The sequence below is a fragment of the Pelodiscus sinensis genome, chromosome 1 (assembly GCF_052426305.1).
Source record: "Pelodiscus sinensis isolate ZL-2025 chromosome 1, ASM5242630v1, whole genome shotgun sequence".
Taxonomy (NCBI): Eukaryota; Metazoa; Chordata; order Testudines; family Trionychidae; genus Pelodiscus; species Pelodiscus sinensis.
Genome location: NC_143052.1, coordinates 310270350 through 310285234, shown reverse-complemented (window position 1 = coordinate 310285234; position 14885 = coordinate 310270350). Strand labels below are relative to the sequence as shown.

The following is a 14885-nucleotide window of genomic DNA, read 5'->3' as shown; positions in this document are numbered from 1 at the left end:
AATTGTCTCTAGATCAGAGAATTGGATGATGGCAGTCATTAATGCCTTCCATCATAAAAATACTCTTCATTTTAGTTCTGCCCATTCTCCAAATATAGTTTATTGAGTCTATGTGTGCACTAGAAATGCCCCTATAGCACTGCAGTATAAACTCTTACAATAGTGCTGGAAGGGGCTCTTCCATTGCTATAAGAAAACTATCTGTCTTGAGAGGCATTAACTAGGTAGATGGAATCATTCTTCCATTGACGTAGTGCTGTCTACACAGGGTCTTAGGTCAGCTCAACCACATATCTCAGGAGTGTGACTTTTTACACATCCAGAACCAACACAGCCATATTGATCTAACTTTCTAGTACAGAGCAGCCCTGTGACAAAAAAAAAAAAAATAAAATAAAATAAAAAAGAAGGGGAGAAATGGTCACGCCCAGGGCTTCTAGAATTGGGGAAGAATGGGAAGGAGGGCATGGGAGAGGTACTTGCAGACTCCTGGCATTAAGGGAATGGGGGTGCATAAAACCACAGGCAAAGTGGGGGACCTCTGTGTGGGGAGAATGCGGAGTACACACAAAGCCTCGTAATGGGAGGAGAATGGGGGTTCTAGTATGAGTAGAAGAAGGAAAAGGGGATTTGAAGGAGAGTGATGGGTCCTGAGATGGGGAACAGGGGGCAATGGCAAAGCATGGAGAGACCCTGGCACAGGGAGTGTGCTGAAGTCCCTGAAAAAGAAGGGTTGGGAGAGTGGTATCAAGAGAGCTTCAGGGTGGAATGGGGAAATGCAACTATGTCTGTGATGTGTGCAATTCTTTTGTGCTGCAGATGCAATGAAGAATCAGCCCCTAGCTGTTGCTATTACAACAAATCCGAAATATAATACAAACTGTGAATATGTAGATTTGGGTGTCACCAAACTGAACTAGCAAGATTCTGTTGTACAATCTCTTCAAACTACAAACTCACATCCTTATTATAAGCACAATTTCGACTGAACAAAATCACTGCCAACAAAAAAAGCTTAATGCTTACAGTATTCTTCAATAAGGCTGTGCAAATAGGGTAGAAATCTAAGCCTGCCAACCCAAGACCATTCTGAGTGAGGTTCAAAAGATATTTGCATTGCCAGTCATTGTGTCACCACATTGCAACATTAACACCACCAGCTCACTAGGAATTCAGGTTTTAGATAAATTTTGCTGAACCTTTTGGTAAACAGCTGAATTTCAACTTCTTCCATGTTTGGTCATCCTCATCCTCCTGTCATTATAAATAGTTTACAACTAATGAGCAGAACTTGGTTGGCAGTTATATTGGCATTAAGTGCTTTATATCAGCATAGCTATACCTATACAAGAAGACAACACAACTCCTCATTATATTGGGATAGTTGCATGCACACTAGAGCTTCTTCTGTTACCAATTTATTGTTAAAAATAAAATAATACCCCTAATCAACAGTTACATTGGTAAAACTTACAGGCAATTATCCTTTATTCTTCTTGAGAGACAAATTCCTGAACACATCTCATTTAAAGAACCACCTGCCAGCATTATTAACCTCTAATAAAAGAGTATGAAAATGCAATGGAAGTTTGGTTGACAATGGGAAAAAACAGCATTATAGTTAGAAGTTGCGTGCTTAGGAATCCAAGGGGGCACCCATGATATTCCTTAGCAGACCAGAAGTGGGAGTCTCTCCAAGGCCCCATCATCTGTCTCCAAACTACTAGACAATTTGAATAAGAAAAATCTCCCACAACTTTTGACGCCCTAGACTCCTTTACACGAGGCATGCTGGACATTAAGATATTATCTTCTACAGGAATGTACTCACTGTTTCAGCATCTACGAAAAGAGTAGGACATTCTGAGCAGGAAGTTAGCATCTGAGAAGAGCTCACAAACTTTGAACCTATTCCTCGTAGGTTGTCACCAAGATAACTGGCAGCATCACAAGTTAGGAAGCAGAACCTTTTCTGAATATTCTGTGAAACAAAACAGTTCTTATCACATTCATTGCTCAAGTACAAATGATTTCCTTTGCAAACACAACTGCATATATTCCTTCTTCATACAATAACAGCAAGTGCAAAAGAAACCATCCCCATAGGAGGAAGTGAACGTTTACCCAAGGATACTGAATAACAATTACAATTACATTGGACACAGTGCTCAGAAGTTTCTCCAGACAAGCAGCCATGGAACTGGCCACATGATTCACACTTAGCAATGGAATTACAAACGTCTTCTGAAGTACCATATTCTTGCTTCTGAGGATGATTAATTCTTTATAAACTATGTACCCTCAACTAGCTTTTTCTTGTCCCTGCTGGTCATCAGTGTTAATCAACACATTAGTTCTCTGTCCATTCTGGGCACTGATTTATTAGTATCCAATATAAGCAGGACAAACAAAATAGCAACAAGCCAAGTATCAAACAGCAGCACTGAAACTCATAAAAGAGGTTTCTTTGCTTTTATTTTCCACTCTGTTCCTTGCTTGAATATCGATCATGCTTGGGAAGACTCTAGCAGTATAAAGTGACATATGGAAACTATTGTTCACACCGATTTTTTATATCTGAGTAGGTATACCACTTTAAAACTACATAGTCTTGAGGATGAAGGAGCATACTGCTCTTGTAACTTCTTTTAAATGACTTCCATTTAATAAATAATAGTAATAAAAAGTCAGTTTCAGATTTTCACAAAGCGAAACAATTATGCAAATATCTGCCACAATATACTCCTGAGACCAAAAGTTCAGTAAGATGACATTTAAAAAAAGATGAGACAATGCATGGACAATTAGACAACCTAATGATGCATTAGATAGGAAAAGCAATTTAAAAAGGGTTTTATGAACCCTCATTTCCTGGGGCACAAATCAACTATAGCTAGGGAGAAATCTCTTCTACAGACAAACTTTTTCCTGAGCAATGGGGCTGCCAGCCTCGCTGAGCTCTTGGGCAAAGTTTGCGGGGAGAAGGGCACCTCCTGGAAGAGACAGATCTGAGGTGGGGCTAATGGCCTATTTTGATGAGACACTCTGAAGTAGAAATGGAAGGACACCCGAGGTCAGAAACGTGACACATTGTTAGAATTGTGGAGGGATGGTTGAGCATCTACCTCTACTATGAATTGGCTGAGTGCTATTTGTTTCCAACTGTCATTAACTCCAGTTTTATTCTATTTTTTTAAAATTATTTTCCTAGCAAAGAAATGGTAACAGAATACATAGATATCATCAGGTAATTATTTAATTAAAGCATAAATAATAGAGAGGTAAGCAGTTATCGTCGCCTAGGCTAGCATTACTTTGAACTACATAGCTTTCAATAAACTATTTGAGGTGACAGCAAAACCTCTGTGTTCCTCTACATCAGGGGTGTTCAAATTTAGTGACCCTAGGAACCACATATGAAAATCTTCCGAAGTTTGAGAAATGGGGCATGCCTGTAAGGGTTCAGGGCTTAGGAGGAGCCCCTGGAATGGGGGAGGGGTGTCTTGGGACTTCAGCCCCATGGGAGATGCCTGCTAGTACTAAAGCTCCAAGTCCCAGCAGTTGCCACCTATGGGACCAAAGCACCAAGACCCTTCTCCCTGCTAGGCAGAAGCAACACATACAGGGGCAAACCATCTTCCCTCCCTGATTTTGCCAGGGTTTGCCTGGCCAACCTCAGTCATGTGATGTTGCAGGGCCCACTCCCAAGGAACCAGCAAGCTGGGAGCTGCAGCCATGGGGAGAATCAGCAGCAAACAGCTGGGAGCTACAGAAAGACCCACTGCTTTTGCTGCTGTCTTTCCCATTGGAGCGGAAACAGTGGCCCCTTCCTGCTGTTCCCAGGTGTTTGCCAATGTCTCTCCACGCAGAGCTAACACCTGCAAGCTGCAGAGAGGGGCCGCTGAGGGTAACCGGGACAGTTGGGGAGGCTAAATCTTTTAACTATGTACCCCCAAGTTCTTGGCAGGCACCAATCATTCCTGACAGAAGCTCCCAGCCTCACCACCTCACTGCTGGGCAGAAGCCCCTCTGTCCCTCCCCTCTCCCAGTCTAGTAGCCAGAGAATGAGAAGGGGGGGTTGGGCACCACAAGCCTTACTTTAACTGTAAATGAGCCGCATGCAGCTTGTGAGTCATAGTTTGGCCTCCCCTGTTCTACGTGCATCGCAAAGTAAATTAAAATTGTTTAAAAGGAAAAGTTCCTAAGGCTGTAACAAAACACATTACTGGAAGCAAACAGTGTGGTTTTCATGTCTTTATTTTATTTTGTGGTTACAGCCTCCCAAAGCATTTTAGCTGTAGATTAATCGAAAGCTGGTTCAGATTAAGCATCCTCACTCCTTTTCCTTCCCTTCCCAACAAACGGCTCTTTTTCAGTTATTCACAATATAGGTTGGACCTCCCTCATCCGGCACCCGAACGGTCCTAAACCAGGGGTTTTGCTGGACCAAGGGAGGTCAATGTTTCCCTGCTGGCCCTTGTCCCAGGCTCACCTCTGTGCTGCTGTCCCACTGCCAGACACCACTGGACTCTGCTCGAGTCTGGCAGGGCTCCCAGCTGCCGGACTCCTGCTGGCTGCAGCTTCCCATCCTTAGCCCCCCTGCTTCTGGTTGGGCTCCCCAGCCACCGATAGCCCCGCTGCCACAGCTTCACAGCCGGGGCTCCCATCCCTGCCACTGGCCCAGCCAGGACTTCCTGGTTGCCACAAACGCCGCTGTTGTGGCTCCCCCCAGCCACTGCTAGATCCACTGCCACAACTCCCTGGCTACCACTGGCCCCACTGCCACTGACTCCCTAGGGCCAGGACTCCTCAGCTGCTGTTGGCCTGGCTGGGGCTCTCCACCCTGCTGCCAGCCCAGCTGGGGCTCCTCAGCTGCTGTCAGCACCACCGCTGCTGGCCTGGCTGCTGATGCCTGGCCCCGGCGGGGGCTGCCCAGCCCTGGCTGTGCTTGCCTGGGCCCTGGCCCAACAGTGGCTGCCCAGGCCCAGCCACATTCGTAGTCCTGCAGGACCATAGATGTTACTGGACCGGAGAGACCCAGATTTTAGAGGTTTAACATGTACCATGTTCACTGAAATAGTCCAGAACACAAATTGAACACCTACACGATGCTGTGTTCCTTCTTTTAATCCACATGCAACCTTTTTGTAGAAAGGAGTACCATGTCCCTGCTGTATCAAAATTCCACAAGCTCCTGGAATGACTAGTTTCAAATCTGGGTTTCTTGTAATCCAACCCTTGATTAGCCCAGCAGTCCCTCTAATTTAGGGGTGGGCAATAGTTTTTGACAGGGGGGGCCACTCCAAGATTTTGGAAAGTGGTCAAGGGCCGCACTCTTCTATGATATTCATGGAGGAGATGCCGGGTCTGAGATGGAGGTTGGCTGCAGAAGGGAGCTTGGGGTAAGGGATTGTGTGCAGGAGGGAGACTGGAGTCTGGGAGGGAGCTGGGATGAAGCAGGCAGTTGTGACCTAGGGCAGGGGACTGGAGTGCAGGAGTTTGGGATGTGACCTAGGGAAGGAGAGTATTGTGATCTGGGGCAGGAGAGTGGAGTGCCAGATCTGGGAGGCAGTATGGGTGTAAGAGGGGGACAGAGGGTTCGGGTATGGTGAAGGGGGCAGAGGGTTGGGGCAGGAAAGGGCTGGGATGCCAGAAGCAGGCTGTGGCCAAGAGACTTACCTGCTAGCTGCCAAACTAGCCTGCCTGCCTGCTGAGCTAAAGCTTGCAGAGCTTAAAATGTTTCCCAGCCAACCAGCCTGCTTGCTTGCCTGGCCATGTGCTTCACTTAATACCTCAGCTGAGGGGTTCTTCTTGGCTGCCTGTTATTCAAACAAGCAGCTCCCATTGGCTGGTTTCTGGCCAATGGGAATGTGCTGGGAGTGGGGTAACTCCTGAAACTTCCCCCCTCCCCTCCAGTTTTAAAATAGAAACAGAGCTCTATTGACACATTTCTGCATGGTGCAGCAGGGAAAACAGGGGAACCTGCCCGGGGCTCCCCACTGCCTCTGTGGGCCGAATCCAGTGGCTTGGCATGCCAGATCAAGGCCTGCTCTAATTCCATATCCTTTCTTTGAGAGTGGCTAGTAATCTGTGTTTTAGAACGTGCAAGAGACCCTGTAATGGACAAATCCAGTAATGGGACTGACCCAAACAATAAGTTTCTCCCCAACAAACATTTGTTATTGGGAAGCCGGAAACATGCAAAGACTGATTTTTAATTTTAATTCATTTAATGATTTTTATCACATTTAATGTGACTATGAATGGGAAGGTTACTTACCTATATAGTAAGTGGAGTTCTTCAAAAATGTTTTGTACTACACGGTAGTAGGTGTGATTTTAGGTGGCAGCATCTGTGTGCCTGTGCACTATACAACTTTGTGTTCTGATGCAAGTGTATATAGGAAGGCACAAATCCATAGCCACTTCTGTTCTGTCTCAACCATAAAGCCAAAAGGCTCCACAGCACAGAGAAAAATAACATTTTTCTTACCTTAAACAGAGAGGAGAACACATGAAATGTATAAACCGCACAGGACCCATCAGAATCGCACATGAGCTGGTTGATATGACTACGCCAGGCTTCTTCTGCATCATCACATGCAGCTGGCTGAAATGCAGCAAGGATGGCAGAAAAGAACGGTGAGGGAGGAGGGGAGGCATTTCTGTCACCTTCACCAAAACTGGAGAAGAGAAAATAAACCATCTAACTCTATAATGAAAATACATCCAAAAGAGGCATAGATATGATACTTTTTGTCTCAGCATGCAACAATAAATTGATGTAATCTGAATATATTTACAGTAAATTCTTATCATAACTAGAATTGTTAATTACTGTTTTTTCCTAAAAATATGTTTTAAAAGTAATTGTTTTTCAATTCATTTTTATTTATTTTAATTTTAACTTTTTTTTTCTGTGTCTTGAAGACATTCAAAAGGTTGAGCTTAAGTATCTGCAGTACCCACTACTGGTATAAGAAAATACTGGCTCTCAGCAATTAATGCACAATTATCTACAGTATATTAGAGAAGGCTCTATATATTTAAGGTTACAGAAATGGTTCCATTCTAATCCCTATATTCAGATGCATGGAACTTTCTGAAATTATCATCTACTGGGCTGAAATTTTCCATACAGGCAGTCCCCGGGTTACGTACAAGACAGGGACTGTAGGTTTGTTCTTAAGTTGAATCTGTATGTAAGTCGGAACTGGCGTCAGCCGCTGCTGAAACTGATCAGTTTCAACAGCGGCTGAATCTGGACGCCAGTTCTGACTTACATACGGATTCAACTTAAGAAACCCAGGCGTCCCCAAGTCAGCTGCTGCTGAAACTGATCAGCGGCTGATTCCAGGAAGCCCGGGGCAGAGCAACAGTGCCTCGGGCTTCCTGTAGTCAGCCCCTGGTCAGTTTCAGCAGCGGCTGACTTGGGGACGCCTGGGGCAGAGCAGCGGGGGTGCTGCTGAGTTGCTCCAGTAGCGCCGCTCCTCGGCGCTACTGGAGCAACCCAGCAGCACCCCCGCTGCTCTGCCCCAGGCGTCCTGATTCAGCTGCTGCTGAAACTGACCAGCAGCGGCTGAATCAGGACGCCTGGGGCAGAGCAGCTGGGGTGCTGCCAGGTTGGTACAGTAGCGCCGAGGAGCGGCACTGCGAGACCAACCCGGCAGCGCCCCAGCTGCTCTACCCCAGGCGTAGGCAAGAAAAGCCTGGTCTGCTGGGGGGTGAGGGGGGCACTAGCTGCACCCCCCACCCCCAGCAGACCAGGGAGATGCGGGTGGCGGGACCGCCCGCGTCCTCCACGGCTTTGCTCTGCGTCTCCCTGGTCTGCAGGGAGATGGGGAGCAAAGCCTTGGAGCACGCCTGCAGCGGGACAGCCCAGGCGCGCCTGGGCTGTCTCGCTGCGGGCGTGCTCCAAGGCTTTGCTCCCGGTCTCCCTGGTTTGCAGGGAGACGGGGAGCAAAGCCTTGGAGCGCGCCCGGGCTGTCCCGCTGCGGGCGTGCTCCGCGGCTTTGCTCTGCGTCTCCCTGGTCTGCTGGGGGGGGGGGGGGGGGGCGCCCCCCCCCCAGCAGACCAGGGAGACGTGGAGCAGCTTTTCTTGCCCCGGAGGACGGGGGCGGCGGGACTGCAGCGCATCTGGGCGTCCCGCCGCTCCCGTCCTCCGGGGCGAGAAAAGCCCCGTTCGTAACTGCGGATCTGACATAAGTCGGATCCGCGTAACTCGGGGACTGCCTGTAGTTGGTTTCTACTCAAAAGTCAACATTAAAGCTGTTTTAGAGTAACAGAAGAGTAAAAATAAACACTTTCCTCATAGCTCTTTTTCTTTCTGCAAATATGTTCTGAGTAGCTTTATGCTCCATGAGGTTGAAGGAAGAATGTGAGAATTTGGCAGGGGAACAGTCCCAATTGAGGAAAGAGGCCTTTTGCTTTCAAGGGAAATTGGTTTTGATATAACTGAGTATGACCTATGGAAAACTGCACTTTATACTGTGTAGTAAATTTTTAAAGTGTTTTCCTGCTGTGTAGATACATTGTCCCAAAAAGAGCTCTCCAAGGAATTTTATTACAGGGAGGAAGAATTCTTCTTGGAACACCATGGTGCAACAGGAAAATGTGCTGAACCCTACTTCCTAAAATTTAGGAGGGTGCTAAAATACTCCCTCCTGAGCACTGCCTCTGTAGAATGGTGCATATACATGGAAAGTACAGTCCCTGTGCTCCTCTGAGGGTGTGTCTAGACTACTGAGTTTTGTCGACAAAAGTGGACTTTTGTCGACAAAACTATACCTGCGTCTACACCACCGCTGAGTTCTGTCGACATAATGTCGACAGAACTCAGCAGTTTTGTCGACGCTGGTAAACCTCATTTTACGAGGCATAACACCTTCTGTCGACAGAGTTCTGTTGACAGAAGGTGCTATTGCCTGTAGGGTTGTGTCTAGACTACAGGGTTTTGTCGACAAAGCACCTTGCTTTGTCGACAAAACTGAATGTGTCTAGACGCTCTATGTCGACAGAAGTTTTGTCGACAGTATCTGTCGACAAAACTTCCGTCGACAAAACCCTGTAGTCTAGACGTACCCTGAGAGCCTGACTTCTCTGAGAAATCTGGTTACCTGGGGGATTCTGTGCCAAAAAGCCTGAGGATCCTTCAAATAGAACTCTACGAATGGCTAATTCTTGGTGTACTACAGTGCTGTGCTTGTGACCTTTATCCATATCTTCTGGAAGAAAGACTAGAATTATCTAGATTTCCAGGCTCTCTTGAATTAGCATTGCTCTCCTGGCTCTCAAGGCTGAACTTGGTCTAGGTGGAAGAATAGACTTTTATTGTGGATAATCTCCTGGATCCAAGCAAATTCCCAATCAATTTGGAAATTAGGCCTCACGTGATTAAGGCTTTCCTTCCAACAACAGTGGGGGCAGTCAATGGAAGATGGTCAGGATGGAGAAAAGAGCCTTGGAAAAGAATGCCCAATCTGGGTGATAGCTATCATGGGGATTCCAATTTTAGCTCTGTCAGACTGCAGAATCTTCTTGGCCAGTATAGAGCTATTACAATCACTGTCGCTTGTTCCCATTTTGTCTTTTGGATTGCTTTCCCTGTAAGGAAAGGGTGGGAATGCATATAGCAGGCCTTGTGGCCATCTGAGTGACTCCTATTGATGACACCTGGAGGTTCAGTAGCTGGAAGCACTGAGCTATGGTTCATTCTGGTGCACTTGTGCAGAACAGAGATGAACTCTGGATCTTCTGGAACCTGTTGAATGATTGGTACATCTTTGCCACGGAGCGGTATTTGTCCATGCCCAGGTGGATTACCCTAACTGATATGATCAAGAAACTTTTCTTAATGTTTATCACAAAGCCAAGGACTTGCAGAAGGTCCAGAGTTTGCATTGTGCACTGAAGGCTAGGTTGGATTTCTCATTAGAATGTCACCCAGACAGGGATATAGATAAGTCCCTTATGATCTGAGCCTGGCTATGACCACCAGCATCTTCATAAAGGCGTTTGGGGACGATGAAAGACCAAACGTGAGGTTTTGGCTATAAGCAAATCTCAGAAGTCTTTAGGTGGTACGAGGTAGATGGGGATATGAAGAAATTTGCCTGCCAGATCTAAGAGGTTAGGAGATACTCATGAAATAGGGATGTCACCATAGAAACGAGGGTTTCCATCAAGAATTTTGTTTTTATCACCCATTTTTTGAGCCTTTTGATATTTAGAATGTCTCTGACTCCCCTTGTGTGTTTCTGAATGATGAGGAAGCCTGTAGAGTACGAACTTTATGCTTCTGAGCAATGAAGAGTGGAACCCTAAGAACTTTTCTTTGGCTGGAACTCCTTCAACAGCTCCTATGTCATATGGATTTTCATATGGATCAGTTTATGCTTGATGGGAATGCTGAAGATTGGGGATTGGGTAAAGGTGGGAGAGAGAGGAGCCCACAGCTTGAGGGCATATCCCTGATTTACTGTCTCTTACCACTTATCTGTGGTTGATACAAATCATTCTTCTGAGAAGTGCAAAATTCTTCCTCTTAAGGTATGTCAAGACTACATGGCTCCGTCGACGGAGCCATGTAAACTAGTTTACCCAGCATAGTCAATGAAATGGGGATTTAAATAATCCCCGCTTCATTAAAATAAACATGGCCACCATGTTGTGCCGACGATCAGCTGATCCGGCACAGCGCGGCAGTCTAGACACAGATCTGTCGGCTGGGGAAGCCATTGCCAACCAATCCCTTATGCCTCATGAAACGAGTTTTACAGGCACTCAGATACAGAGCATCACTTGGATTTTGCAATGTACTTGCGTGGCTGTTCACCCATGGCTGAGAAAGGATAGAAGAGCTCAGCGGAGAGGCACTAGAGTGGAGGCTTTGAGTGGCTGTGACCATCATGTTTGAAGCATACAAGAAAATGCTTGAAAAACTGCCAGAACAATAAAGCTGAAAGAAAAGGGAAGGGAATGGAGCTGCAGAGACAGAAGAGCAGTCCATGTACAGCAGAAGCATGGGAAACACTGGGCTCAGAATGGCTACAGTGTGTATGTACTAGAACTGCAAGTTTGTTCCAGTGTAAGCCATTCCTGCCCACAGTAGACACAGAATTAAAGGAATGAAAAGATGAGATTTGTGACATCCTTGCACTCTTGTCCCATGAGACACAAGAGATGACAATACACGAACAATCTGACTTTAGAGTGTTAACCATACAAACCATAATATTCTCTTAACACAATTTTTTTTGTTGAAATGTACTATACACGGGATCAATGTAACTGCACAGATTGATGTACAAATCTTACAATTTCTGCCATTGGGAACGTCTTGTCCTATTTTTCAAGTGTTAATAAATGTGATTGAGCATATAGATATTTTTCTGAGCTGTCCTCTACACAGTCCTCATTTCCCAAGAGTTTTATTCCAGTAGCAGCCAACATAGCCAGTGGGCATATTTGCTTTATGAGGATGGATTAGGAAATTAATTCTATGGCTACATCTTTGGTCTGCGTTGTAGAAAATCTTTTAACCCTACAGAATATACAAGTACCTGGCAAGAGCAAACTGCTCCAACAATCTGTCGCCTTTTTCTTCATTCTCTGTCATATCCAGGCTAAGGCTATCACTGCACTCAAATGCCACTGGGAGTTCATTTGTAGACCCAGAAAGATCATCTTCATGTACTGTTGTATCTTCCTCTTCATGTGCAACTTCGGCCTGAGAAAGCAAATAACAGCAATAAAGTCTTAGGAAAAACAGCCAATTTAAAATGCATCATTTTAGCTCTCAAGCAGACAAGATAATGGCTTCGTCTACACTGGCCCCTTCTTCGGAATAGGCATGCTAATTTCGAACTTTGGAATAGGGAAATCCGCGGGGGATTTAAATATCCCCCGCGGGATTTAGATAAACATGGCCGCCGCTTTTTTTCCGGCTTGGGGAAAAGCCGGAAAAGAGCGTCCAGACTGGCGCGATCCTCCGGAATAAAGCCCTATTCCGGAGGATCTCTTATTCTTATTTCAAGTAGGAATAAGAGATCCTCCGGAATAGGGCTTTATTCTGGAGGATTGCACCAGTCTGGACGCTCTTTTCCGGCTTTTCCCCAAGCCGGAAAAAAAGCGGCGGCCATGTTTATCTAAATCCCGCGGGGGATATTTAAATCCCCTGCGGATTTCCCTATTCCAAAGTTCGAAATTAGCATGCCTATTCCGAAGAAGGGGCCAGTGTAGACGTAGCCAATAAGTATATTCAACAGCATTAGTTACATAGCAGAACTATGAAGTGAAAATGAAAAAGACTAAAATTAAGTTATTCTTGATCAGAAACTGTATATATTTGTACAATCTATTCCCTTAACCAACATGTTTTTTAAAGAAACTTCTTCATCAGCATGTCTCATGCCTATGTTTACCGAGTGACGTTCATTCAGAAGGGCTCCAAAGCACTTGAAAAAGTAAATAGAGGGATAATGTGCCCATCATTTTGGAAATGCTGCAGACTCTTTTGTACTCTGAAACCTCCTGTGTTCCCTTCCCATCTCTCAGAATGCAATCAACTTCCTGGGTGATCCCTATCCCAGGTATAAGTTCCTTATACTCCCCCAAGGCTTTTCTTTCCTGAACCACTCTTAAACCCAAACAAAGTTCAGCTGTACATCCTCAATGGAATTCAATTCAGTCTCTGTGGGAATGGGTGACATCTTGAAATCACACGTCTTCTTGGGCATCTTTTAGATTAGTGTGTCAGTGCATTATATAACTGAAGTGGGGAAAGCTCTGTAAGATGGGATTTGAAGATAATAGTTGCTACTACACAAATTACCAGATATTGTGAGTTCTGAGAAAAAACAGTTTTTACCAGAAGGTATGGGAGATAGGGGGGAGGGGGGTCAACTGTGTGTGTGTGTAGAAGGAAGGATGGCAGAGTTGTTAGGCTCAGGTCAAGAGAAATAAGCAAGAAAGGAAATTAATGTTAAAGGGAAAAATGAAGGCCCTCTGGTTAGAATACAGGAATAGGAGATAGTGAGGACGTGGGCAGGCTAGGTCCTGCACAATTAGAAGTACTGTATTCCCGTTATGCCTTTCTCTGTTTTAGCAAGTGCAATGCCACTCTGAAATATGGACTATTAGATACATCGACCATGGATTTGTTCTGGTTATGGCAGTGGTTTCCAACCTGTCGATCATGATCGAGTGGTCAATCGCAGTGTCTCTAATGGTCGATCTCAGTTAGTGTTCCCTCTAAGGTGCGCACCTGCGCAGCACACACAAAAAAATTTAATCTCACCCACCTCCTTCACAGAGCTGCACGGTAGCACTCACCTTCCTGCTGAACCTGGAAGGGGAGTGGTGTGGCTGCTTCCACAGCTGGGGCCATGCAGTGGAAAGAGATTGGGATGGGCCTGGCCTTGGGTCGCGTTGGGATACCATTGCTCGGGCTGCTGTTCTGGTGGCCGGAGATGCCCTAACTGCTGCTGAAGCCATGTTGGGGGGGGCTGCTGTCGCCAGGGGTTGGGACCACATGGCAGGTGGGCGGGTTGGTGCCACCAGGGATTGGGGCTGTGGGCGGGTGGCAAGGAGAACAATCTTTCTCCCTCCTCCTTGTGATACCCTTTTAAATACCTGAAAATCACTATCATGTACCCTCTCACTCTTCTCCTTTCCAAATTAAATAAGCCCAGTTCTTTCAGTCTTCCTTCATAGGTCATGTTCTCTACACCTTATTCATTTTTGTTGCTCTTCTCTGGACCTTCTCCAATTTCTCCACATCTTTCTTGAAATGTCATGCCCAGAACTGGACACAATACTCCAATTGAGGCCTAATCTAAACAGAATAGAGCAGAAGAATGACTTCTTGTGTCTTGTATACAACACTCCTGCTAATGCATCCAAGAATCATGTTTGCTTTTTTGCAACAGTGTCACACCGTTGACTCATATTTAGGTTGTGGTCCACTATGACCCCTAGATCCTTTTCTGCAGTACTCCTTCCTAGACAGTTGCTTCCCATTTTGTATGTGTAAAACAGATAGCTCCTTCCTAAGCGGAGTACTTTTCATTTGTCCTTATTGAATTTCATCCTATTTACCTTAGACCATTTCTCCAGATCATTTTGAATTATGCAGTTGCAACCCCTCAGCTTGGTATTATCTGCAAACTTAATAAGCATACTCTCTATACCAATATCTAAATTGTTGATGAAGATATTGAACAGAACTGGTCCCAAAACTGAACCCTGAAGAACCTCACTTGTTATGCCTTTCCAACATGATTGTGAATCATTAGTAACTACCCTCTGAGAATGGTTATCCAGCCAGTTATGCACACAACTTATAGTAGCCCCATCTTAGTTGTATTTGCCTAGTTTATTGATAAGAAGGATCATGCAAGACCATATCAAATGCCTAGGTATACCACGTCCATCACTTCTCCCTTATCCACAAGATTTGTTATCCTATCAAAGAAAGCTATCAGATTGGTTTGACATGATTTATTCTTTACATATTTATGCTGGCTGTTACCTATCACCTTATTTTCTTTCAGAATCCATGTACCTTGTTTCATGTTTCCCCGCTGTCCCCACAGCAGGGGGCTGCCATTGCCTTCTCTTACTCACCGTGGCAGCGGCAATCTTCTACCTAGTGAAGATATGGCCTAATTGTTGCAATCTCTGCCCTCAGACACATGACAAAGTCACTTACTTTCTTTCCAGGCTTAAAACAATGTAATCAAGTTCTTATCTTCGAGACTTAGCTTTACTTTCTACAGCTGAAAAAATGACTACACATTGGGAGATACCTTTTTGGCAGGGGAATGCTTAAGAACCACCTTTAAAGAGATACATAGATTTGGAAAGTTTCCCTTTCCCCCACCTAA

General features: G+C 45.4%; 1 protein-coding gene across 15 annotated transcripts in view; it reads right to left on the bottom strand.

Annotated features, from left to right (window-relative positions):
• Nucleotides 1–14885, bottom strand: part of FRY (FRY microtubule binding protein) — a 349943-nt gene that overhangs the window by 21471 nt on the left and 313587 nt on the right. For 14 of the 15 annotated variants that reach the window (XM_089775547.1, XM_089775550.1, XM_089775549.1 and 11 more), the window contains 3 exons: nucleotides 11562–11728; nucleotides 6494–6683; nucleotides 1832–1981 (listed from right to left, as the gene is read on the bottom strand). In XM_089775547.1, the coding sequence (XP_089631673.1) occupies nucleotides 1832–1981; nucleotides 6494–6683; nucleotides 11562–11728 (507 nt within the window). The remainder of the gene's footprint in view (nucleotides 1–1831; nucleotides 1982–6493; nucleotides 6684–11561; nucleotides 11729–14885) is intronic. The other variant, XR_016348538.1, reaches the window with a different exon arrangement.